Source organism: Chinchilla lanigera, unplaced genomic scaffold (assembly GCF_000276665.1).
Source record: "Chinchilla lanigera isolate Chin_1 unplaced genomic scaffold, ChiLan1.0 scaffold00144, whole genome shotgun sequence".
NCBI lineage: Eukaryota > Metazoa > Chordata > Mammalia > Rodentia > Chinchillidae > Chinchilla > Chinchilla lanigera.
Genome location: NW_004955545.1, coordinates 444,454 through 468,834, shown reverse-complemented (window position 1 = coordinate 468,834; position 24,381 = coordinate 444,454). Strand labels below are relative to the sequence as shown.

The following is a 24,381-nucleotide window of genomic DNA, read 5'->3' as shown; positions in this document are numbered from 1 at the left end:
GAACTCACGACCTTGCGCTTGCCAGGCAGGCGCTTTGCCGCTGAGCTAAATCCCCAGCCCTAGAAGGCAGTTAAGTCTTAAAGGCTCCTAAGAAGAAGGTGAGACCACAAAAAATTTAATCTATTCAGTAAAACAAGGAAACCTTGCTTAGTCTGGATTCTGTCTATATGTGGATGAGAATATCCTCAGAAATTTAAGGGTGGGTTCAAGAATACTCAGTGTGTACAGGACATTCTCTATAGCAAATGGTGTTGGAAGAACTGAATATTCACAGGCAAAAAAATTAAATTGGACCCTTACTTTACACCATACACAAAACTCAACTTAAAATCTATTAAAGACACTTCAACAGGAAAACTCTTGGAAAATAAAAAACATACAGAGAAAGCTTCTTAGCATTGAACTTGGCTGTAATTTCACAGGTAGGCCCCAAAACCACAGGTAATAAAAATAAACAAATGGGCACCTCACAGCCTTCTGCACAGCAAAGGAAACAATCAGAATATCAAGGCACCCTGGTGAATGGGAGAAAATATTTATGAACCATATATTTGCTAAGGGGTTAAAAGTCCAATGTGTAGTATAAGGAAACTATGGCAAAAGAACAAGTAATCTGAGTTTTAAAATAGATAAACAGTGGGCGTATAATCCCAGCACTTGGGAGGCTGAGGCAGGAGGATTGTGAGTGTGAGGCCAGCTGCACTACAGAGTATGAGCCTGGTGTGTGATTGGTTATTTTATTCTGTTCTTTGGTCTTGTTCTTTTTTTTTTTTTTAAGGACAAAGGGCCTAACTAGAGATTTCTCTGGAGAAAATACTCAGACGGACAACAGATACACGAGAGAGTGCTCTGAATCATCAGATCCATTAGGAAAAGCAGGGTGTGATGGTGCATGCCTGTAATTCTAGAACTGAGAAAGGCTTAGGCAAGGACTGCAAGTTTAAGCAGTTTAGTTAGAACCTATCTCAAAGTAAAAATTCTGTAATAGGGGCTGGGGATTTAGCTCAGCGGCAAAAGCGCCTGCCTGGCAAGTGCAAGGTCGTGAATTTGGTTCCCGGTACCGGAGAAAAACCAAAAACCAAAAAAAAAAAAAAAAAGAAATTCTGTAATAGGGGTCCAGGGATATAGCTCAGTGGCACAGCGTTTGGTCCTGAGTTTGATTCCCAGTACCAAAAAAAAAATTTTTTTATAATAGGGTTAGGATACAGCTCAGTGGTAACATCCCTGCCTTCAGTCCTCAGTACTGCAAATCAAAAACTTGTTGTGAAATATCACCCGATACCTGTCAGAATAGCTATTGCAAAAAAAGAAAAAAAGCGTTGGCAAAAATGTTTAGAAATTGGAACCTATGCATTTGTGTACTGAGAAAAAAATATAAAAATTGCTTTAGGAGTTGGAGAAGGAGCTCAGTAGTAGTTTGAGAGGCCCTGGATTTGATCCTTAGCATCACCAAGGGGCTAGGGTAGGTACAGGACTCTGAACCATTATGGTAAGTAGCAGAAGCAAATGAAAAACTATAGTACTCTGGAAGTTGGCAGGGTGGTACACACCTATAATCCCAGCACTTTGGGAGACGGGCAGAAAAATTGCAGCTTTGAGACCAGTTCAGGTTTGTTTGTTTGTTTGTTTTTTTGTTTTTTGTTTTTTTGAGACAGGGTCTCACTATGTAATTCAGGGTGATTTTGAACTCACTATGTAGCCCATGCTGTCTTCCAACTTTTGCTGTGTGATCCTCCTGCCTCAGCCTCCTGAGTGCTAGGATTACAGGTGTGTGCCATCACACCCGGCGTGCCTAAGCCGTTTAGCAATTCAGTAGGATCCTATTTCAAAATAAAATAAATAAACAAAAGGGCGTGGGAAATAGTTCTTCTTTGGAGGAAGAAGTCCACAATTTAAGCCACGTAGGATTTCTACAGATAAAATCGTACTAAAGACAAGACTCACAATCACAAATGACAACATGAGAAGAAAGTTTATTTACTGGGAACAAGAGTATAGTTATAATAAACAACATTAGCTATAGACCATTAGCTACATTAGCTGTAGACCATAAAAGAAATGTGTTTCACAGTATTAAAATCAGGCATGGCTGGGTGTGGTGGGCCATGCCTGTAATCCCAGCACTTGGGAGGTTGAGGCAGGAGGATCATTGAGAGTCCGAGGCCAGCTTGGGCAACAAAGTGAGCCTAAGGCCAACCTAAACTGCATAGCAGTTTGAAAGTCTGAAAAAGACTGTCTGAAAAAGACAAAAAAATAAAATCAGGAATGGTAGGCATACCTCTAATCTCAGCTGCTTAGGAGGCCGAGGCAGTAGGATCAAACATTTGAGGTTAGCCTGGACAGCTTAGACCCAGTCTCAAAATAAAAAGGGCTAGCTCAACACTAGAGTGCGTGCCTAATGTGTGAGGCCCTAGGTTCGATCCCTATACCATAAACAAAAAGTTTTTAATGCTGCTTGGAAAAAAATACTGCTTGAGAGGTTGAGGTAGGAAAATCTTGAGCTTGAGACAAGACAAGATAATAAGATCTGGTCTAAAAATAAAAAGTTAGAGGCAAAAATTTGAAAAGAGAAGCAAAAAGTTTAAGGGAGGCAGATATGAAAAAGAATCAAATAGGTCTGGGGATATAGCTCAGTGGCATAAGCGCCTACCTGACAAGCGCAAAGTCGTGAGTTCAATCCCTGGTACCACAAAAAAAAGAAAAGAAAAGAACCAAATAGAATATGCAGAAATGCAAAATCTGGCATTTCATCTGCAGATATTTATCTAGTGTGTGTTATAGGCAGGCACTGAATGAGTGAAGACAAAAACCTAGGGGCGTGTGTTTTATTGGGGTGGTGTAGGGGAGTCTTTGCACTAAGCTATATCCTCAGCTATATTTCTGAGTCACTGAATTCCCCGGGCTGGACTCAAACTTGTGATCCTTGCGCCTCAGCTGGAATTATAGGCATATGTCCCCCTGCCAGTTAAGGCTTAAATTTTAGTGGGTTGGAAACAGACCAATAAATACATAGTATGCCAGGTGGTGGTGATTACCGTGAAGTATAACATGTCTGCTACCTGAGCTGAGATGATTGAGAAGAGCAGGACTGCCAGCTGTAGTGTCTGCTTGTGGCCTCTCCTGTGGCTTTGCTTCCTTCACAGCATGGCAGCCTCTGGGTAGTTGTACTTAACCTAAACTTGGATGATCCAGAAAGTAGACAGATGCTATGTTGCTTTTTATGACTCTGTGGGAGAAATCACACAGCATCATTTCTTTACTCCAGCAGTTGAAACAGTCACAAATTCATTCAGTTCCAAGGCAGAGTGGGGCATTGAGCCTAGGAGTTGGAGACCATCCTCTGGAACATAGCAAGACACCATCTGAAGAAAAAAGAAAAAAAATTTCATTAGTACTGGCAGGAGATGGTAGATTGAACCAAGGTAGTAACATGAAAGTATTGTTAAGAAATCGACTTTAAAATACATATGGAGGTAGTGCTAATGAAGTTTACAGATGAAATACATGTAAGGTATGAGAAAAAGGAACCAAGAATAATGTCGAAGTGTTTGGTTTGAGCAACAGTTGAATGGTGATGGTGTTTATTTGGATGGTAAACAAGAGGAAGAGATTTTTTTTTTCTGGAGATTTCAGGAATTTTGTTTTGGACATAAGATTATAAGATACCTAATAATTACCCACTCTGATATTCTTTTGCAGCAGTACAAAACAAGGACAGCATCCATATAGAGATGTGGGTAGTTCGGTAGTTGAGTATGTACTTTTAGAGGAGAGATGAGAATATAAATTCAGGAAATCAACATATAGATAATATATAAGCCATGGGAACACTGTACTTCTGCAGTTAAAAGATAGAAGGAGGGCTGGGAGTGTATAGCTCAGTGGCATGGTGCCTGCTGGGCAAGCATAAAGTCCTGAGTTAGATTCCCAGTTTAAAAAAAAAAAAAAAAAGGAAAAGTAGAAACTAGTGAAGAAGACTGAGAATAAATGGTCATGAATGTAGAATGAGAACCAGATGCATGAAGTCCTGAAAGTCAGCTGAAGAAAGTCGTTCAAGGAAGAAAGGAATTGGCCAGGCGTGGAGCTCAGTGGTAGAGTTGCCTTGCACTTACAAGGCACTGAAAAAAGAAGAAAAGGCAGGAATATTAATTTGGTTAAATGCTGGTGAAAGTTCAGGTAGGATGAAGATTGATAAATGGGGACAAAATTTCAACTGAAATGGTTTCAAGAGATAATCCCAGCATTCAGGAAGCTGAGATAGGAGAATCACCACAAGTTTGAGGCCAGCCAGTGCTCATAATGAGACCCTGTCTGAAGAAAGAAAGGGGTGGGGGTGTGATAGGAAAATGGAGACAGTTAAATAACTCTTTTCAGGGATTTTGCAGTAGAAAGGTACAGGACCATGGGGCAGTAACTGGAATAGGATAGGAGATCATGGGAAGAATTTTTAAAGTGAGAAATACTACACTGTGATGGTATGGTAATGAGATGATTTTTAGCACTGGATAAATAATGGAGCCACTGGGAAGTTATTAGAAGATGAATGCATGACTCTTATGGAAGAGTTAAATCAGAATCTTTGCAGGTGGGACCCAGGATGTCAGTATAATCTTTTCAGTTCCTTACATTATTCTGCGTTGCATCTAGAGTTGGTCTGCTTTGCCATATTTTACTGCCAGATCAATAGAATTTAAAACTCAGCATATGTGTTACTTGTTTTGTTTTGTCTTTCTCAGACAGGCTCTCACTATGCAGTTCAGGCTGGCCATGAGCTTACTTTGTAGCCCAGGCTGGCCTTGAACTTGGAATGATCCTCCTGCCTCAGCCTCCTGAGTGCTGGGATTATGGGCATGTGCCACCATGCCCAGCAGCATATGTGTTAAATTAATTTAACACATTGCTATTAATCGAACTGAAAATAGTGCCCCTCGCTTTATTTTATTTATTTATAATTTTAAAAGTTTTTTTGGTGTTTTTGAGACAGTGTCTTGCTATGCTGTTCAGGCTGGCCTTGAGCTCACTTTGTAGCCCAGGCTGGTCTCGAACTCACAATGATCCTCTTGTCTCAGCCTCCCGAACGCTGGGATTACAGGTGTGCACCACCACGCCTGGCTGTCTCTCACTTTCATTCTTGCCACATTCTGAAGCAGTGTTCTGGAAGTCCTCTTTCATGAGTGTCTTTAGTTGTGATGTCATGACTGTGTTAATGTCCTGGATAGATTGAAAACATTTATCTTTCATAGTCATTTTGACTTTGGGGAAGAACCAGAAGTTGCTCAGTGCCAGATCTAGTGAGTAAAGTGGATGAAGACACACTGACATGTTTTTGCAAGCCATTGAATGGTACTTGGCAGGAGAATTCACTGTATATTTTTATCATACCTTGTAAAGACACTCAAGAAAGATGACTTCCAGAACTGCTTCAGAAAATGGCCAAAATAGGGCTGGGGATGTATGTAGCTCAGTGGTGCAGCCACTTGCCTAGCAAGTGCAAGAGCCTCAATTTGGTTCCTGGTACCAAAAAAAAAAAAAAAAAAAAAAGGAAAAAAATAAAAAAACCAGAAAGTGACAAAATGATGAGACAAGTATTCTGAAGTGAGGGGGAATATTTTTGAGGAGAATTAATGGCAATAAATCTTTTATTATAATTTTAAAAATTTTAAACATTTACCATATATTTTGATCCCCTTATAGTCAGTAGAGCTGAAAAGAGAATTAAGAAGAATGGAAGGATATTACACAGAATACAGGATAGAAATACAAAAGAAAAGTAAAATATGAAGAAAATAAAAGGTTGAGTTAGAAATTAGAATGAGAATGGTCCAAGGGTATCTTGTAGCTGCTCTAGGATAAAAGCAACAAAATGGAGAGTAGCAGCAAAGAGATAAGGGATGAAAATTTCTTAAGTATATGAACTACCAACTTTAGAAAAAATATGACCTCTGAAAGGATAAATTAACTGTATTAGTGATTCTATAGTTTTGTTAAACACTAAAAAGCTTATTAAAACACGCAGAGATAAAAACTAGGCTTAACTTCTCAACAGGAACAAAAAGCCAGGGAAATAATAATTTCAAAAAACAGAAAACATGGCCGCCGTTAGACCTCTGCGCTCATTTTGGAGTAGAGCTTAAGTAAAGATGTGTTCAGACTTGTATATGTTTACCACTTATGTATTCTATAAAAGAATTAAAGGAACTGGATGTGGTAGCACACATGTGTAATCCCAACCCTCGGAATGCTGAGGGCAGGGGGATTGCCATGAGTTCAGGCCAGCCTGGGGTAGGTACATGGTGAGTTCAAGGCCAGTCTGAACTATGTAGCAAGATCTTATACAAAAAAAGGGGATCTATGTCAGAAAAAAGAATGATAAAGATGAATGAAATTTTAAAGTTGTGGATAAAAACTTAAATCACCTTTGACTATATATAATACACTATTGATAACGACTGATTTGACAGGAATGTAAAACAAGATAGGACTGAAGTAAAAGAAAAACTTTAAGATCAGTCCAACAGAAGGTATAAAATAAAACACAGAGCAAGCAAATAGAATGAAGATGATGGTATTAATATTCATGGTAAAACTATATTAATATCATAGAATAAAATGAAGGCACAGAAGTTGAAATTAGGATGTTACTGTCTTCTTTGTATTGTTTTTAATGAAAATCTAGTTATTTTTATCTCAATTTACTTTTTTATCCCTCCCCCTTACTGATTTTGAGATTATATAGTAGTTTGTAGGGATTTTATACTCATAAATTGTTAAAAATACTATTTTGTAAGGGCTGTTGTCTCTTCTAACTATATTATTATTATTTTTATTTTTTTTGTTTTTTGTTTTTTGTTTTTCTCCAGTATTGGGAATTGAACTTACAACCTTGCACTTGCCAGGCAGGCACTGTGCTGCTGAGATAAATCCCCAACCCTCTTCTAACTATAAATACTGAGAACTCTTTATAAAATAACATGAACATCTTAGGATCTTTAGACTGTTGCAGCTTTTAAAGTCATTATATATGTATATATTATAAAGTATAGGTGTAGTGGTGCATGCCTGTTATCCCAGCATTTGGGAGGCTGAGGCAGGAGGATTGTTGCAAGTTTGAGACCAGGTTGGACTACAAAATGAGCTCAAGGTCAGCCTGAACTGCCTAGCGAGACCCTGTCTCAAAAAGACATAAAAAAATAAAGTATAGGCTTAAATTTCATCATTCGTGAAAATTAGAGTTTTTATAATTTACCTCACAGTTTCCACCTTTCTGTTAATCTTCTCATGAGGTTAAATGGGAGAACAAATGTAAAGGACTTTGTGTATTGCTTAGTGCAAGGCACTGCAGGATGCTCAGTAAATGTTCATTCATGTTGTTTGCCCTCTCCATCCCTTCATTCTCTGCCTCTCTGACACCTCTGTCTGTACTACAGATCTGGATTTTGGTTCAAAGGTGAGGTGACAACTTGACACACATGGACGTAGAGCTCTTTTGCATTTGGCCATTTTTGTCTCTTCAACAGCAAATTTTTATTTTTGGTACTAGGAATTGAACTCACAACCTCGTGCTTGCTGGGCAGGCCCCGTGCTGCTGAGCTACATCCCCAGCCCTTCAACAGCAAATTTAAAGCTAGGCTTTTTCCCTCTGCGTTTGCCTGACACTGTTAATTACTCTCTTCTTAAAACTTTTAATTTGTTGCTACATCTTGCTCTCTATTTTTCCCTATCTCTTTCTACTAGATTCATCTGGCCAGTTGAACTTTAAACTTAGGTTCTATCCTTGGCCATTTTCTAACTGTATGTCTGTCTTTCTGTGTAGTTTTACCCATCCCTACACATTACTTCAACTTCTTCTTTTCCTGCTCAAATACATACCCTCAGGGTTGGTCTGAACTGTGACTCTTGTTTGTATCCAGGTGTTAAAACTGTTTGTTGAATATCTCCACCTTGATTTCATGTTGGGATTTTTGACAGTTTTCTCCATTGGGTTGTTTTCATTTTATATATAGGAAACTGAGTTCATACTAGCTCACACATTCAGAGAGTTTATTGGCCTCCATAACAGGAATGTAGAATCTAGCTTCAGACTGGTTTGGGTTTTTTGTTTTTTTGGTCTTTTTGAGACAGGGTCTCACTATGCAGTTCAGGGTGACCTTGAGCTCACTTTGTAGCCCAGGCTGGCCTCGAACTCGCAACAATCCTCCTGCCTCAGCTTCACAAGTGCTGGGATTACAGGCGTGCGCCACCATGCCCGGCTGGTGTGGTTTGATATGGTGGTCCACCTATGTATGGTCAGCTCCTTGTGTACTTTGCTGTAGTCCACATTATCTTCTTCATTGTTAGCAAGCTGTCTTTCCTAGTGGTCACAAGATGGCTACTGACACCAGCACACCACTGGTAATATTTTGTCTTTGCTTTCACAGGAAGAAAATAGAATTGATAGGGCTTAGTGACCTAGAATTTTGAGAGTCATAGAAAAGGATGATTCCTAGGCTTCTGCTTTGCCTTCGACTAAACCTCTTTCCTGAAGTAGTGAAAAGGGCGAATACAGGTGCTGCGTAACTTACAATAGAATAGTTCAACTCAGGATGTTTCAGGATCTTCCTGCCTCAGCCTTCTAAGTGCTGGGATTACAGACATGTGCCACCACACCCAGCTCCAACAATATGGATTTAATAGAAACCACACTTCCAGTTTTAAATTTTAGCCATATATCGTAGCACATGCCTGTAATCCCAGCTACCTTGGGTTGCCGAGGCAGGAAGAATACAAGTTCAAGGCAGCCTGGGCAGCTTGGTGGGGTCCTGTCTCCAACAGATTAGAGTGTACTAGGGATGTAATTAGTTTGGCAGATTTGATCCCCAGAACTGCAGCAATTTAAAAAAATATAATAATAAGAATAATTATTATTATTATTATTTGATCTTTGGAGCTGGGCATGGTGGCACACACTTGTGTTAGCATTCAGGAGACCAAGGCAGGACGACCGCCACAAGTTTGAGGCCACCCTGAACTAGTCTTCAAAAAACAAAGATAACAGTAGCAATATTATTATTTGGTCTTTCCTCAGGCTAGTGATAGGCAGTATGATGATACTCCTATACTTTTCAGCAGGGCCAGCGAACCGAGGTTCCCAGCCAACCACATGATCACAAGGCAAAAAAGTCAGTACTCTATGGTGTACTGTAAAGTTACGTTTGGTAGGTGAGGTATATTAGACATAGGCCTTCACTGGTAGTTTAGGGTAACCTCAGACTTTGGCAATCCTCCTGCCTCAGCCTTCTGAGGGTTATAGCTGTGTGCCACCATGCTTCGCTTGGATGTTAAAAAAGATTTTATTGTGGTAAATATATCTAGCAAAAAAATTATTCACCATTTAAACTCTGTATGGGGGGCTGGGGATTTAGCTCAGCGGCAAAGGGCCTGCCTGGCAAGCGCAAGGTCGTGAGTTCGGTTCCCGGTACCAGAAAAAAACCAAAACCAAAAAATAAAATAAAATAAACTCTGTATGTATACAATGCAGTGCTTTAAATACCTTCGCAGTGTGGAGCAACTATCACTTTCCAGTTCTAGAACATTTTTTTTTCTCTGAGATTCTTTTCCCATGAAACAATGACTCCTTATTCTCCACTCACCACCAGCCTTAACATCTGATAACCTTTAGCCTACTTTTTTTGTTTCTAGGTACCTCATATAAGTGAATTCATACAATATTTAATGTCCTTCTGTCTGATTTACTTTCTTGTCGTAATGATTTCAAACTTCATCCATATTACATTGGATTTTGAGGCAGACATGCATATCTGAGTGCATAAAGTTGAGCTTTGAAATCAAAGAAGACAGAAGTACACCTGGACAGGGTTCCCAGGCCATCTGTTGGGAAAGTTTACCTCACACATTGAACAGTTCTAGTTTCTTTCAACTTGCAATATGTCAGCTTCATTCTTGTATAATTTGATTTTTTTTTTCTTTTTCTTTTTTTGAGACAGGATCTCGCTATGTAGTGTAGGCTAGCCTTGAACTCCCTTATGTAGTCCAGGCTGGCCTCAAATTCATTGTTATACCCCTGCCTTAGCCTCCCAAGTGCCAGGATTACAGGTATGTACCACCATGCCCCACTCCTTCCTGTATCATTTGAATATAGTAAAAGCTAATGATTTGAACTGCTTTAGCTATTTGTAAGAGCTGTTTTCAGCTCATTAAACTCCCACTTCAAGAAACCAGTGTAATGATAGCATCCTAAACTGCATTCCAGCCCTAAGTTACTGTTTTGTTATTTTATCATATATTTTCTATGCATATGAATATAATTTATAGCCGGCTGTGGTGGCGCACACCTGTAATCTCAGTATTTGGGAGGCTGAGGCCGGAGGATCGCTGCATGTTTGAGACCAGCCTGGGCCACAAAGTGAGCTCAAGGCCAGCCTGAACTGCATAGTGAGATCCCATCTCAAAAAGACAGAGAGAGAGAGAGAGAGAGATTATAATTTATGGCAAAATGTAGAACACTAGTGTATTAATTTACATTAATATATATTGCTGTGTGCCTGTTATGGCTTGAGTCTGGATGTCCCCCCAAAGCCTCATGTGGTCATAGATGGGGCTTTCCAGAGGTGGCGGTGATGTAGGCTGTGTGATAATGGGATGAAGGGTATGTGATTACTAATTAGTCCACTTGATTGGTTTCCACATAGTTCTGGGTGTCAATAATGGGACAGTCCACCCTGGTTGGGGTAACCGGGTAACCTGGATGGAACATAAGGGACAGAAAGAGAGCTGCCCGCTGTCGCTTGCTACTGCTGTTTCTTTCCTGCCATGAACTGTTTCTCCTCTGTGATGCTTCTCTTCATTCCACCCTGTCTTGGAGCCAGCTGACTATGAACTGAAACCTCTACAAACTGTGACCTATAATAAACTAAGGCAGTGCCTTTCTAAAGTATTTTTTATATGTAAGTATGTAATCATTAATGGCAGACTTTTCTCATCTTCTATAAATTCCTTATGCTATTCTTAGTCATACCCTTGGTGTGTAGTGTTGATTGAGTTACCTAAGACATTGTTACTGTGGAGTTAGAGCTTAACTTTTGGTATTCTGTAGCATTCAACTTTCTAGTCACTGCCTCTAGAGCTATTTTTCAGAGGTAATCAACTTTAGAAGTAACAAAATAACAAACTTTTGAAGAATATATAAAGAATGTTAATATGTGAACAAAAGAAAAAAAATAATAATGTTAATATGTGGTCTAATATAGCTCATACCTAAAAGTGTTAAAGGAAAACTAAGAGGATATGGAGAAATTGGAACCATTTTTCCCACTATGGTGTATCTACTTTGAAAAACAGCTCCTGGTAGTTCAGTATTAAACAGAATTACCATAGCATGCAGAAATTCTACTTTTAGATACATACCCAAGAGGATTGGAAACATTTTCTCCACACAAAAACTGACCCACAAATGTTTGTTTTTTTGTTTTTTTTTTGTTTTTTTCTCTGGTACCGGGAACCGAACTCACGACCTTGCGCTTGCCAGGCAGGCGCTTTGCCGCTGAGCTAAATCCCCAGCCCCTCCCACAAATGTTTATAGCAGCATTATTTATAATAACAAAAAGTTGATACAACCCAGTTGTCCTTCAATTGATGAGTGGATAAAAAAGATAAGATATATTTATACAATGGACTATATTGAGCAGTAAAATAGATAGGAAGGTCTGGGAGTGGCTCTCAGTGGTAAAGCATTTACCTAGCATGTCTAAGGCCTTGGGTTCAGTGCTCCAGACTTGGGGATGGGGCTGTGTATACGCTAATAACATGAATGAACCTTGAAAGCTTAATGCTGAGTGAATGAAACCACCCAGGAAGGACCACGTATAGGATAGGTAAATAGGTAAATTGTATAGTAAGTGAATGACATCTTAGTAATGCTAATTGTAAAAAAAGAAATAACTAAGAAACATTGCCCACAAATTCAGTGTGGGGTTCTGACTTTGCTTTGCTTTCTAAACGGTATGTTCCCCTTCATTAGAAGTTATTTTGTTTAGTCTTTCTTTCTTTGCATTTATAACCAGAAAAAAATAGGTACCCCTTATTTTGATGATGCCTTAAGCACATACATAGTTTTCTTTGCAAGAAAACCAATATTTATTGTCTTTTTTCTCCTGTTACTTGGTTTGAATTTTTTTTTTTTTACTTGGTTTGAATTGTTAAACCTAATTTCATACCTTAGGTCATGGGCCTCGTTTATAGAAATTTAATTTTGTTGAGCACCTTTTAGTACCTCATATTTAGAGGTGAAATTACAGCTTGAAGAGGTAAAGTGCCTTATTAAATATTTGACCTGGTAAAAGTAACAGTTTAGAATCTGTGTTACCATTACTCAGAAAGTTTTCTTTCCAGTTCATCATTACTGTTATCAGGAGAATAGCCCTAGACTTGAAGGTGTTAGAGAAAATCCAAATCTGCATTTAAAAAAAGGAAAACAATGATTAGCTTCCCTTCAATAATTTTACTCCACGAGTAAAGAAAATATTATCAAAATAAAGAGCAGCAGGGGCTGGGGATTTAGCTCAGCAGCATAGTGCCTGCCTGGCAAGCGCAATATCGTGAGTTTGATTCCCAGTAACAAACTACCACCCCCCAAAAAAACCACAACAGTTCTTCCTTAAGAATAACTACACATCATGAGCTTTTGAATCTTTGTCTATAGAATTGAGGACAGATAATAAGCTCTTCTGCAATATCTAGACAACTGAGGCTTTCTATTAAGTCCCCCTTTTCTGATTCATCTTGTATTTCTCCACTCATAAGATAAAACCAATTAATGATATGCTTGAATGACCTAAGGAACTTGCCAATCACAGAAGAGTCTTTCCCAGGAGAAGGATTTGGTATGAGAGCTAGAACAGAAGTGTTTGACTCTGAGCATGCACGTACAGTCACTTTTTTTTTTGAGGGATCTAGTACCCTAATGGACCATACTAGATGAGTGTGGTGTTTACTCTCTTACAGTAAGGTTGATGACTGGAATGTATTTGAAGTGTTTTTGTTGTTGTTGCTGAGGTTGTCTGGATAAATCTCCTTTAATATAGTTGTTCTAGAACAATAAATTTTGTGAGGTTAGCTCTGTTAATTTTGGGGTGGGAGTAATAAAGTGATAGTTTTTGTTTTTTTGAGACAGGATCTCAGTATGTAGTACAGGCTGACCTTGAACTCACTACAGTGGTACCTTGGTTCACAAACAGTTCTTTCCAAGATTCTGGAAAAGATGGCCCCAGTTGTGTTCATCACCCAGTGCAGTTTTTGCACACAAAAACAAAATTTTGCACACAAAAACAAAATACTTCTGTTTGTAAAACAATGGTTTGCAAATAGAAGCATTCCTAAACTGACATAACACTGTATTTAGCCCGGGCTAGCTGCAAACTCACAGTGACCTTCCTGCCTCAGCCTCCTGAGTGCTGGGATTACAGGCCTGTATCACCATGAGTCCAGCTACATGATTCGTCATAACTAAATGATACTGAATAACTTTTTTTTATCACTCTGCTATCTTTCCTATGGACTTTTAAAGGGACTTCATTCTGATTTCATTTGTGTTATTCATCCCATAGGATGGATAGAATGACAGAAGATGCTCTTCGTCTGAATCTTTTGAAAAGGAGCTTGGACCCAGCTGATGAGCGAGATGATGTGCTGGCAAAACGACTCAAAATGGAAGGGCATGAGGCCATGGAACGTCTGAAAATGTTGGCGCTGCTCAAAAGGAAGGATTTGGCAAATCTTGAGGTGCCACATGAGTTACCCACCAAACAGGATGGCAGTGGTGTCAAGGGCTATGAAGAGAAACTCAATGGGAATCTCAGGCCTCATGGAGACAACAGGACTGCTGGAAGGCCAGGCAAAGAAAACATCAACGATGAACCAGTGGATATGAGTGCTAGACGGAGGTATGGCTCATGTTGACTGCCTCCAGGGGTAGTGTCTTCTCATAGACTAAGCCTATGAGATGGAACTAATTCCAGTGAGAGGAGGGTGTTTTTCATCCTAAAGCTTATTGAAGAAGATGTGTCTGTGTCTTCTGGCTTAACAGTGAATTCTTCTTCTTTCCAAATGAAACTATGTACCTCCTATTTGCCTAGCATACTGAAAATTGTAGTAGCTACCCTTAAGATGGTCAATGCTGGCAAAAGGGGGCACTGCGGACTGGTCATCCAGTTAGTATATACTTTCACTCTAGTCTTAGACCTGTCATACTTAGGAGAGGAAACTGGCTTTCCTTCAAATCCTTCCAGAAGTTTTAGGATCTATTTATTATGGAGTCTCAATTTATGACATCAAAGAGAATTAGCCTGACTTTTTTGGTATCAGAATATCTTGAGGTGGTAAGTCTCTAAATTCTTGCTTTCTCCATGCCATTTCCACCAGCCCTGGCAATATGTGTATACTCACTCATTCTCTCTCTCTCTTTCTCTCTCTCCCTCTCTGTCTCTGTCTCTGTCTATTTTCCCTGGAACTTTGGTCAGTGAACCACAGTGTAGAAAATTGTAATTGGAAGAGCATTCAGTTTAGTGATAATTCAGAAACAGCTGAAAAACATGAGAATTGCTCTTCAGTGCTTACTTGCCCAATAGCTGATCTCACTGACTTGGGCCTAGGGCTGATCCAAAGCAGAATGGTTAAGAAGGTGGACTAATGGAGAAGGAAAGAGAGTGTATGGGGTGCTGGGGATCGACCTCGAGCCTTAGGCATGCAAGGCAAGAACTCTGCCACTGAGCCACATCACCAGCCTGAGGTCGTGTCTTTTTAAAAAATAAAAATAAACTTCCAATAAATTCCGTAGTGATCCTGGAAGAAAATAAAAAGTCCTTGATGCTATAGGTAATTATCAGCAGAACATCATATAAATAGATTAATCCTTAGATCCACTGGAAGAAAAGGAATTGGGTGAATGAGATAATGCATCTGAGCAAAGCACTCTCCTCATAGTCATCCTTACCTTTCTGGAGCAGATTACAGAACCTACATTTGGGAGGAAGGAAGAAGAGGGGAAATTGGGCCATAAATGAACTTATTTTTCATAGGTGCATTGTTAGACATTCTGGTAAGACCTCTGTGCTCTTGGAATTATGCTGTATTATAGTATGTTGTGATTTAAAACAACAGGTGCTATTGCTTAATTTTATAGTGCTTGCTTAACCTATGGCAGGCCCTGTATTGGAGCCCCCACACCATGTACTAGATAACGCCAGACTGTTCTGAATCCCAGGCAGTGTGTTTAATTACTTTTGGGGTTGATGCACTTTTGAAACATAAGCCTCTAGAAGCCAAGGCTCCAGGGTACTCATACCTATTATGCTGTGAAACCAAGTTGTTTTATAAGAATGAACAAGATTAGTAGGCTCCTAGTAAGTAGACCCATGGTTCTTTGAGATAAAAGGAAAGACTGGGGATATAGCTCAGGGAGTGCCTCCCTGGCAAGCACTGGGTTGTGAGTTTGAGTCTTGGTTAAAAAAAAAAAAAAAGGAGGAAAGCGTTGGAAGTAGAAGTAAGATGAAAGCTAGGCATGGTGGCACATGTCTGTAATCACAGCACTCGGAAGGCTGCAGGTGCGAGCCCAGCCTATGCTACAAAGTGAGCTCAAGGCCAGCCTGAGCTGCGTAGCGAGACCCTGTCTCAAAAAGACCAAAAAAAAAGTATTTATGAAACCAACTCTAGTAATTTGAAATGTTAGAGAAACACAGCACTTCTCTTTTTGTTCAGTTGTTTTTACTACTGGGTTACAATCTCAAATGACAGCTTTTGGGAATATGCCAGACTGAATTACAAGTGATGTCAGCAGCAAATTGGGCTTCTAATAATCTCTAATAGAGAAGGTTTCCTGCTTTTGAACCCCAAGTATTGTAAACCATGTATGTTTGGGAAAGGAACAGAGTGACTGCTATCTCTGGAATGTTTTTCATTCCTGGTAAAAGTTTAAAAGACAGTTGAGGAATAAAATTTGACTTACGCTTTCACCTTGTCTGTCTAATGTGAGTCTGAGTGTATCTGGGAATAAAGCAGGTTTTTTTTCTGGGTTTTTTGTTTGTTTTTGTTTTTGTTTTTGTTTTTGTTTTTGTTTTTGTTTTTGTACTGAGAATTGAACCCAAGGCCCTGTGTTTGTCAGCCAGGCATTGTGCCACTGAGCTGTATCACTAGCCCTAAAATATCATTTAGAGTTGTTCTCAGATGAAACTTCTGATAATGTCATACAGTTCTAAAATTGCCATCTCAAATGTCTCTGCCCTTCTTGGTACTGAGCAGTTCCTAAGTAGGAGATAGCACTAATTTGAACATGGAGGAACTTTATTACCTTAGAAACAGTTTTCTGTAATGCATGCAATCCACCCAGGACTAGAATTTTAAAATCTTCTCACCTGGGTACACTGTAGTCCCAGCTGCTCCAGAAGTTGAGACTAGAGGATTGCCTGAGTTTGGGGATTTGAGACTAGCCTGGGTGACATGGTATGGTCCTATCTCAGAAAGAGGGTGAGGGTGGGGGCTCTAACTAGTAATGCAAATACTGGTGAGTCAAGGAGAGAATGGGAAACTTTCTAGACCTTAAAATTGTTCACCCATGTTAATCTTAGGGGTGATGGTATGAAGGAATATGCATTCAAATAAATAAGTCACACAAAATGAATTCAAGCATTTTGTTTAGGCCTAACCGTTATTCCAGGAATTTAGGGTTACAGAATGAAAGGCTCTTTTCTCCCTCTAGTGGCTTCTTTTTGTATAACTGCACGTTCTTGATTTTCTGTATCTGTGACCAGTGGTTATAGAGCAATCCTGACAAACTTAATAGTTCACAAGATTGTCATTCCCCTTATTCTCTTTCCTCAGCTCAACTTGAGCGATTTTAGTAACTCAGATTTACCTTGTTGAGAAAATAAATTCCTATCCCAAGCATCAGGGATGCTGCAATCAAAAGATTTCTGTGGGTTGAGGGTTTAGCTCATTGGTAGAGTGCTTGCCTTGCTCACACGAAGCCCTAGATTCCTTCCCAGCACCACCAAAAATGACAAGAAACCTCCTGTACCAAAGCAACTGAGATAAGAAATCATGAGAAGTGGTAGATAAGCCTTCATGAATCATGATCTGTGAACATGAAAATTTTTACACATTCAAGGAAGATTTAAGAAAATACTGCTCTAAGGCCAGGTTGGTATAGCTCAGCGGCTTAAGCGCTTCCCTGGCAAGCCTGAGGTCATGAGTTTGACTCCCGGTACAAAAAAAAAAGAAAAGAAAATACTGCTCTAGTTGGGCATGGTGGCGCACACCTGTAATCCCAGTGCTCGGGAGGTTGAAGCAGGCGGATCGTTGCGAGTTCGAGACCAGCCTGGGCTACAAAAATGAGTTCAAGGCTAGCCTGAACTGCATACCGAGACCTTGTCTCAAAAAGACCAAAGGAAGGAAGGAAGGAAGGAAGGAAGGAAGGGAGGGAGGGAGGGAGGGAAAGAAAGATAGATAGATAGATAGATAGATAGATAGATAGATAGATAGATAGATAGATACTGCTCTGGACCTATAGCATTGCAGCTATCCTGACAGTGTCAAAAAAAATGTCTGGGAAAATATCTTTAAAAATCATGCTTATAACCCCAGCACTCAGGAGTCTAAAGCAAAAGAAAGACCACAAGTTCCAGGCCAGCCTGTACTCAAAAAACAAAAACAGCCAAATGTGGTGGCACATGCATGTAATCCCAGCACGGTGGAGGCTTTGGCAGGAGGATCACCACAAGTTCCAGGGCAGCCTAGACTACAGAGTGAGACCCTATCTCAAATGCGCACACACGCACATGTAGATACAGAAATCAGAGGAGAGAGAGGAAATGATCATTGATTTGGGAACCTAAGACAGTTTTTGGGATTCATTTACATTATAGAAACAAAGCTAGACTGAGAAATACCAAAATAAAGGTTGTCTAATAAGGACTAAGAGGAGTTACAGTGGGAGACTTAGATGTCAGAGTAATTTTTCTTTGAGATTGTCTCACTATATAGTCCAGGCTGGCCTTGAATTCACTGTTGAGCCTCTTTGAGTGCTGGGATTACAGGCATGTACCACCACACCTGGCAAATGTCAGAGTAATTTCTGAGCAGTATCTTTTGAGTGAAAATACAAAATAAAACTCTTGCTAGGCGTGGTGGCGCATGCCTGTAATCCCAGCACTTGGGAGGCTGAGGCAGGCGGATCCTTGCAAGTTTGAGACCAGCCTGGGCTACAAAGTAAGCTCAAGGCCAGCCTGAACTACATAGCAAGACCCTGTCTCAAAAAGATCCCCCCCCTCAAAAAAAAAAAACCAAAACTCCTTGAAGTACCAGGCATGGTGGTATATACCTGTAATCCCAGCTCCTCAGAATGCTAAGGCAAGAAGATCAAAAAAGTTGAAGCTTAGCCTGGGCAACTTCATGAGACCCTCAGGAAAAAAAAAAACTAAAAATGGCTAAGAATATAGTTTGGTGCAAGGTCCTAGGTTCAATCTCTAGTACTGCCAAAAACAGAACAAAAAAATCCCACCACTCTGGCAAATTGATATGACCTAAGTATATTTAGTTCTAGAGGCCTAATCCTTCCCTAGAAGGCTATCGCTTACTCTTTATAAACTGGCACTGTCCATTTCCTAAAGCCACTTACAATACTTTCTTTTGCTTGCTACTCTTTAGTATCTGCTCTTGACAGGCTAGACTGTCACAGATAGGCAGGACTCCTTTTTTTTTCTTTTTTGGGGACAGGGTCTTACTGTGTAGTCCAGGGTGACCTCAAACTCTCGGCAATCCTCCTGCCTCAGCCTCTAAGTACCGACATTACAGGCATGCACCACCATGTCTGGCTAGGGCCATATTATTGTTATAGTGAGCTGCCCTTTAGTGGATGGCTAAGCTCTACTGCTTTTTCACTTTCTCTCTTGTAGACCTAGTTATTTCCTTTCCAAGCCTCTACATAACTAATGATAGCCCAGGGCAGATAGAAACTAAAGATCTGCGTTACAAGAGTACTTACCTTGCCGGGCGTGGCGGTGCACGCATGTAATCCCAGCACTCGGGAGGCTGAGGCAGGAGGATCGTTGCGAGTTTGAGACCAGCCTGGGCTACAAAGGGAGCTCCAGATCAGCCTGAACTGCATAGCGAGACCCTGTCTCAAAAAAGATTTTAAAAAAGAGTACTTATCTTTATTCCTAAAGCTAATCATTATTTTGTATATTTATCCCTGTTTACTTTGTAAGGACTTTAGGGGAAGAAAGTATCTTGCTGAGCTTTTAATGTCAGATCTTGGTGTCTTCTACATCATAAGACTTGAGCGTTTGTCTTTCCCTGGGTATATTAAGAAAAGACCTAAAGTCCCTTGATTTCCTTGTTCAGTACAAGGGGGAAAAAATAGGCCAGGTGTCGCAGTGCACACCTGTAATCTCAGCACTCAGAAGGTTGAGGCAGGAGGATTGCTGTTTGAGGCCAGCCCGGGCTACAAAGTGAATTTAAGGCCAGCCTGAACTGCATAGTGAAACCCTGTCTGAAAAAGACCAAAAATTTTTTTCTTAATGAGCTTTAGTATTGGATAGTAATTTTTCTTTTTCTTGTTTAGTGAGCCAGATCGAGGAAGGCTAACTCCCTCCCCAGATATCATTGTTTTGTCTGACAATGAGGCTTCCAGTCCCCGTTCCAGCTCCCGGATGGAAGAAAGACTCAAAGCAGCCAACCTGGAGATGTTCAAGGTAAAACAACTTCATCTATGTTCCTTCTCTTTTCTTTCATTTCTAGCCAGCTCTAGTACTTTTGACTGTTTACTTTTTGTAACTACCTCTCAATGAAAAGTCCTTAATGATTCTGAATTTCAAAGCCATGCCCTTTTAAAAGGAGCTAATAGGCAGGTGTCGTGGTTCACACCTGTAATCCCAGCACTAGGGAGGCTGAGGCAGGAGGATCATTGTGAGTTTGAGACCAGCATGGGCTACAAAATGAGCTCAAGGCCAGCCTGAACTGCATAGCGAGACTCTGTCTCAAAAAGACAAAAAAAAAAAAACCACCAAAAGATAGAAAAAATAAACGATTAGAATCTAGTGGAGAAGATAGTTTAAAAGGGCCGAGAATATAGCTCAACATAACAGCACCTGCGTGGCAAGTGCAAGGTCATGAGTTAGATTCCTAATACCCAAAGAAAAAAATGCATATAAGGAGCCGGGCGTGGTGGCTCAGGCATGTCATCCGAGCACTCGGGAGGCTGAGGCAGGAGGATGTCCAGTAGTTCAAGGCCAGCCTGGGCTACAAAGTGAGTTCAAGGCCAGCCTGAACTGCATTAAAAAAAAAAAAAAAAAAAAAAAAAAATATCAAAGCCACATTTGGTGTGTGTGTATTTTACAGAGTCCTCTAAAAAAATGCATACACACTCAGGAAAAATAGTATGCCCTTTTAACAACAGACCGTGTTTTACCTTTGTATATGCAAAAGAAGCATATATGGAAACCAGGTGTGATAGTGCATGTAATCCCAACAATGTGGAGGTATGTAAATTGAAACCAGCCAGCGCTATATTGGGAGACCCTGTCTCAAAAAAAAGCCACAACGACAAAATGCATATGTAAGAGCAATTCTGTTCAATCTAATTATGTTTGACCTCAAAACTCATACCACATGAACTCTTAATTGCAAGGATACCCTCTAACTCTTTTTTTTTTTTTTTTTCCTTTTTTTGGTCTTTTTTTTTTTGAGAAGGTCTCGCTATGCAGTTCAGGCTGGCCTTGAGCTCACTTTGTAGCCCAGGCTGGTGTTGAACTTGTGGTTATCCTCCTGCCTCAGCCTCCCCAGTGCTGGGATTACAGGAGTGTGCCACCACGCCCGGCTACCCTCTAACTCTTGTCTAGTCCTAGAATATAGATTCTTCTTAAAAATATATATGTATACGCACATATTTCAGGAAAAGAAAACCTTGTGTACTTTAATACTAAATTTACTGAGACATCCTGAGATTAATACAAGTTATCTTTAGCTTCTGCAGTTATATAAGGTGCTCAAAGTGGTGGCCATTAGCTTCCAGACATGCATTAGTACAGTGAACTGCTGCTTGGGTAACCTTGGTCATTCAGATTGCTGCACATACATTTTCAGCTGCTTCTTTAAGGGCTGGCAGCATGGTAGATTCTCCATGATAGACATTTTCTAGGGTCCCCCATACAAAGGTAAAACACGGTCTGTTGTTAAAAGGGCATACTATTTTTCCTGAGTGTGTATGCATTTTTTTAGTGGACTCTGTAAAATACACACACACCAAATGTGGCTTTTATGTTTTTTGGTTTTTTTTGTTTGTTTGTTTTTCTCTGGTACCGGGAACCGAACTCATGACCTTGCGCTTGCCAGGCAGGTACTTCTTGCCGCTGAGCTAAATCCCCAGCCCCAAATGTGGCTTTTAAAGATTTAGAAACATTTTATTGGTCATTCTAGTTCACCAGGAATCTGACTAGCATTTATATGTAGTCGCTTCATTTGATAAGCACTTTTTGAGTATCTGTTGAATGCCAGGCTCTGTGTCACTTCTTATGGATGTTGAAGGTTTAGACCTAAAAAGTATAGATGTTCTTTCTCAGCAAAGGATTCTGGGTATGTGCTGCTACTGTACCTGATGGTCTCCCTGTTTCCTTAGGGGAAAGGCATTGAGGAACGACAGCAGCTTATCAAGCAGCTGAGGGATGAGCTACGATTGGAAGAGGCTCGACTGGTGCTGTTAAAGAAACTGAGACAGAGTCAGCTACAAAAAGAGAATGTGGTCCAAAAGGTAATGTGCTCTAGAAATAAAGGACTAGAAGAAAAGAAAGAAAACTACTTTTAAGAGTAACTGCCCCAGATAGAGTCAGCTTTATATCTCATTTTTCTCTGGTACTGTAGTTTTTAAATTTCTAGTAGTAGTGGGATTTTTGTTTTTTTCCCCCTTTTTGGGAGTTTTTGTTTTGCTTTGGTTTTGGTGTTTCGAGACAAGGTCTTGCTATGTAGTCCAGGCTGGCCTTGAACTCTCAGCAGTCTTGCTGCCTCAGCCTCCCAAGTGCTGGGATTACAGATGGGTGCCACCATGCTTGGCCAATTTTTTTTTTCCCTTAAATCTTAGGCTTTAATCAAGAATACTTGTTTTGTTTTGTTTGCTTTTCTTGCTATGCAGTTCAGGCTGGCCTTGAGCTCACTGTAGCCCAGGCTGGTTAGAATACCTTAATCCCATTTTTCTACTTTTCCTCCTGGTCAACAGGAGAGGCACACTGACAAGAAAATTTAAACCAGGTGTGGTGGCGCACGCCTGTAATCCCAGCACTTGGGAGGCTGAGGTAGGAAGATCGTTGAGAGTTCGAGGCCAGCCTGAACTGCGCAGTGAGACCTTGTCTCCAGAAGACAAAAAAAAAAAAAAAAAAGTAAAATAAAATAAAAAAGAAAATTTAAAACTTTAGGAGTACTGAAGTCCACTTTTGATTATTTGCTTTTTCTACAGTCTAATTTTCTCTTCCTTCTCCCAGACTCCAGTTGTACAGAATGCAGCATCTATTGTTCAGCCATCTCCTGCCCATGTGGGCCAGCAGGGTTTATCCAAGCTTCCCTCCCGGCCTGGAGCCCAAGGGGTTGAGCCTCAGAATTTAAGAACATTACAGGTATGCAATCTGTACTAGGATTATAATATTCAAGGACCCTGTCTATCCTGTCTTTTTGGGGGCTTTTGTAAAGAGTGTAGAGGAAAGGGGCTGGGGGTTTAGCTCAGCGGCAGAGTGCCTGCCTGGCAAGCATGAGGTCTTGAGTTCGATTCCCGGGACCAAAAAAAAACAGGAGTGTAGAGGAACCTGGCCGTGACAAAGGTGCTGTTACTAGTCCTTCATGGCATGATTTAGTCTGTAATAGAAAAAAAATAATCTTCATCTTCCTACTATAGTTTTCCTTCTCTAGAGAAGATTGCTAGATTCTCTAGAGAGAGTTAGCTGATACCAGCGATGGCCAACCTTTTAGAGCTTTCAGTGATAACAGTGAGCTGTCACACACATGCCATAGGTTCACCACTACTGGCATATACCAAAAAGGCCAGGGACTTGCTAGCTATTCACCAGCATTTGGAGTGATGGTAGGTTTATCTGATAGCTCATCAGACAAAATGACGAAGTCTAACTGTGTTCTTTTGTTTCTACTTAGCCATGCATTAATTATAGAAAGTATTTTCTCTTTTGCATTTTGTATAGCATTATACCACCAGTAACTAGCTTCTTCCCTCTGCTTCCTCTTCAGGGTCACAGTGTCATTCGTTCCGCAACCAGTACCACCCTCCCGCACATGTTGATGTCTCAGCGTGTTATTGCACCAAATCCAGCCCAATTACAGGGTCAGCGGGGCCCGCCTAAACCTGGCCTTGTACGCACCACAACACCCAACATGAATCCTGCCATCAATTACCAGCCGGTGAGAGAGATCCCTAATATGAAAAAAGAGAAATCCTTTATTTTTCTTGTTAAAAGGGCCAGAAATTTTAAGTTTTTCTCCATAGAGAAGCTAGGACAATACGGATGGTTTGTTTATTTTTTTATTTTATTTATTTATTTTTTTTGGTTTTTCTCCGGTGCCGGGAACCGAACTCACGACCTTGAGCTTGCCAGGCAGGCGCTTTTGCCGTTGAGCTAAATCCCCAGCCCTAATACGGATGGTTTGACTAGAATTTTGATGTTGATTTGAGGGGAGGTTTTGTTTGTTTGTGTTTCGGTTTGGCTTTTTTTTTTTTTTTTTTGAGATAGTCTTGCTATGTAGCCCTTGAACTCACTATATAGTTGAAGCTGGCTTTGAACTCACAGCAGTCCTTCTGCCTCAGCCTTCCAAGTGCTAGGATTATAGGCTTGCACTACCACACCCAGCTAGACTCTATGGTTTTTTGTTTGGTTTGGTTTTTTTGGTGTGGTGTTCATTTATTTGTTTGAGAAAGAGTACTCACTCACTGTGTAGGTCAGGCTGATCTCAAATTTTCTATTGTCCTGCCTCAGCCTCCCAAGTGCTAGGGTTACAAGCCTGTGCTACTAGAGAGCATGAATAGAGAGCATTTCCAAAAGTGGAAGCGTAAGGATGTAAGGATGTGTGACTGATGTTTTGGGTTGGATTTTTGGGGTTTTTTTTTCCTCTCTTAGCAGTTCCAGCTCATTGTTTTTTCCTACGTGCCAGAGTTCTCTTTCAGTGAGAAAGTCGGATACACCCTCTTGTGGAAGCTGAGTAGTCCAGATTAGGATCAGATAGTGTCCTCTACTAAAAAACAAGAATTTGGGGCTGGGGACTTAGCTCAGCGGCAAAAGCACCTGCCTGGCAAGTGCAAGGTCGTGAGTTCGGTTCCCGGTACCGGAGAAAAACCAAAAAAAA

The 24,381-nt window shown here is 40.4% G+C and overlaps 1 protein-coding gene across 6 annotated transcripts in view; it reads left to right on the top strand.

Moving 5' to 3' along the window:
- Positions 1–24,381, top strand: part of Gatad2b (GATA zinc finger domain containing 2B) — a 94,035-nt gene that overhangs the window by 50,197 nt on the left and 19,457 nt on the right. For 2 of the 6 annotated variants that reach the window (XM_005411446.2, XM_005411445.2), the window contains exons 1-6: positions 5,324–5,343; positions 13,602–13,937; positions 19,610–19,739; positions 21,662–21,793; positions 22,518–22,649; positions 23,272–23,442. In XM_005411446.2, the coding sequence (XP_005411503.2) occupies positions 13,603–13,937; positions 19,610–19,739; positions 21,662–21,793; positions 22,518–22,649; positions 23,272–23,442 (900 nt within the window). In that variant the 5' untranslated portion in view covers positions 5,324–5,343; position 13,602. Of the gene's footprint in view, positions 1–5,322; positions 5,344–10,070; positions 10,093–10,923; positions 10,944–13,601; positions 13,938–19,609; positions 19,740–21,661; positions 21,794–22,517; positions 22,650–23,271; positions 23,443–24,381 lie in introns of those variants that run through there. The other 4 variants (XM_005411447.2, XM_013508227.1, XM_005411448.2 and 1 more) reach the window with 4 other exon arrangements.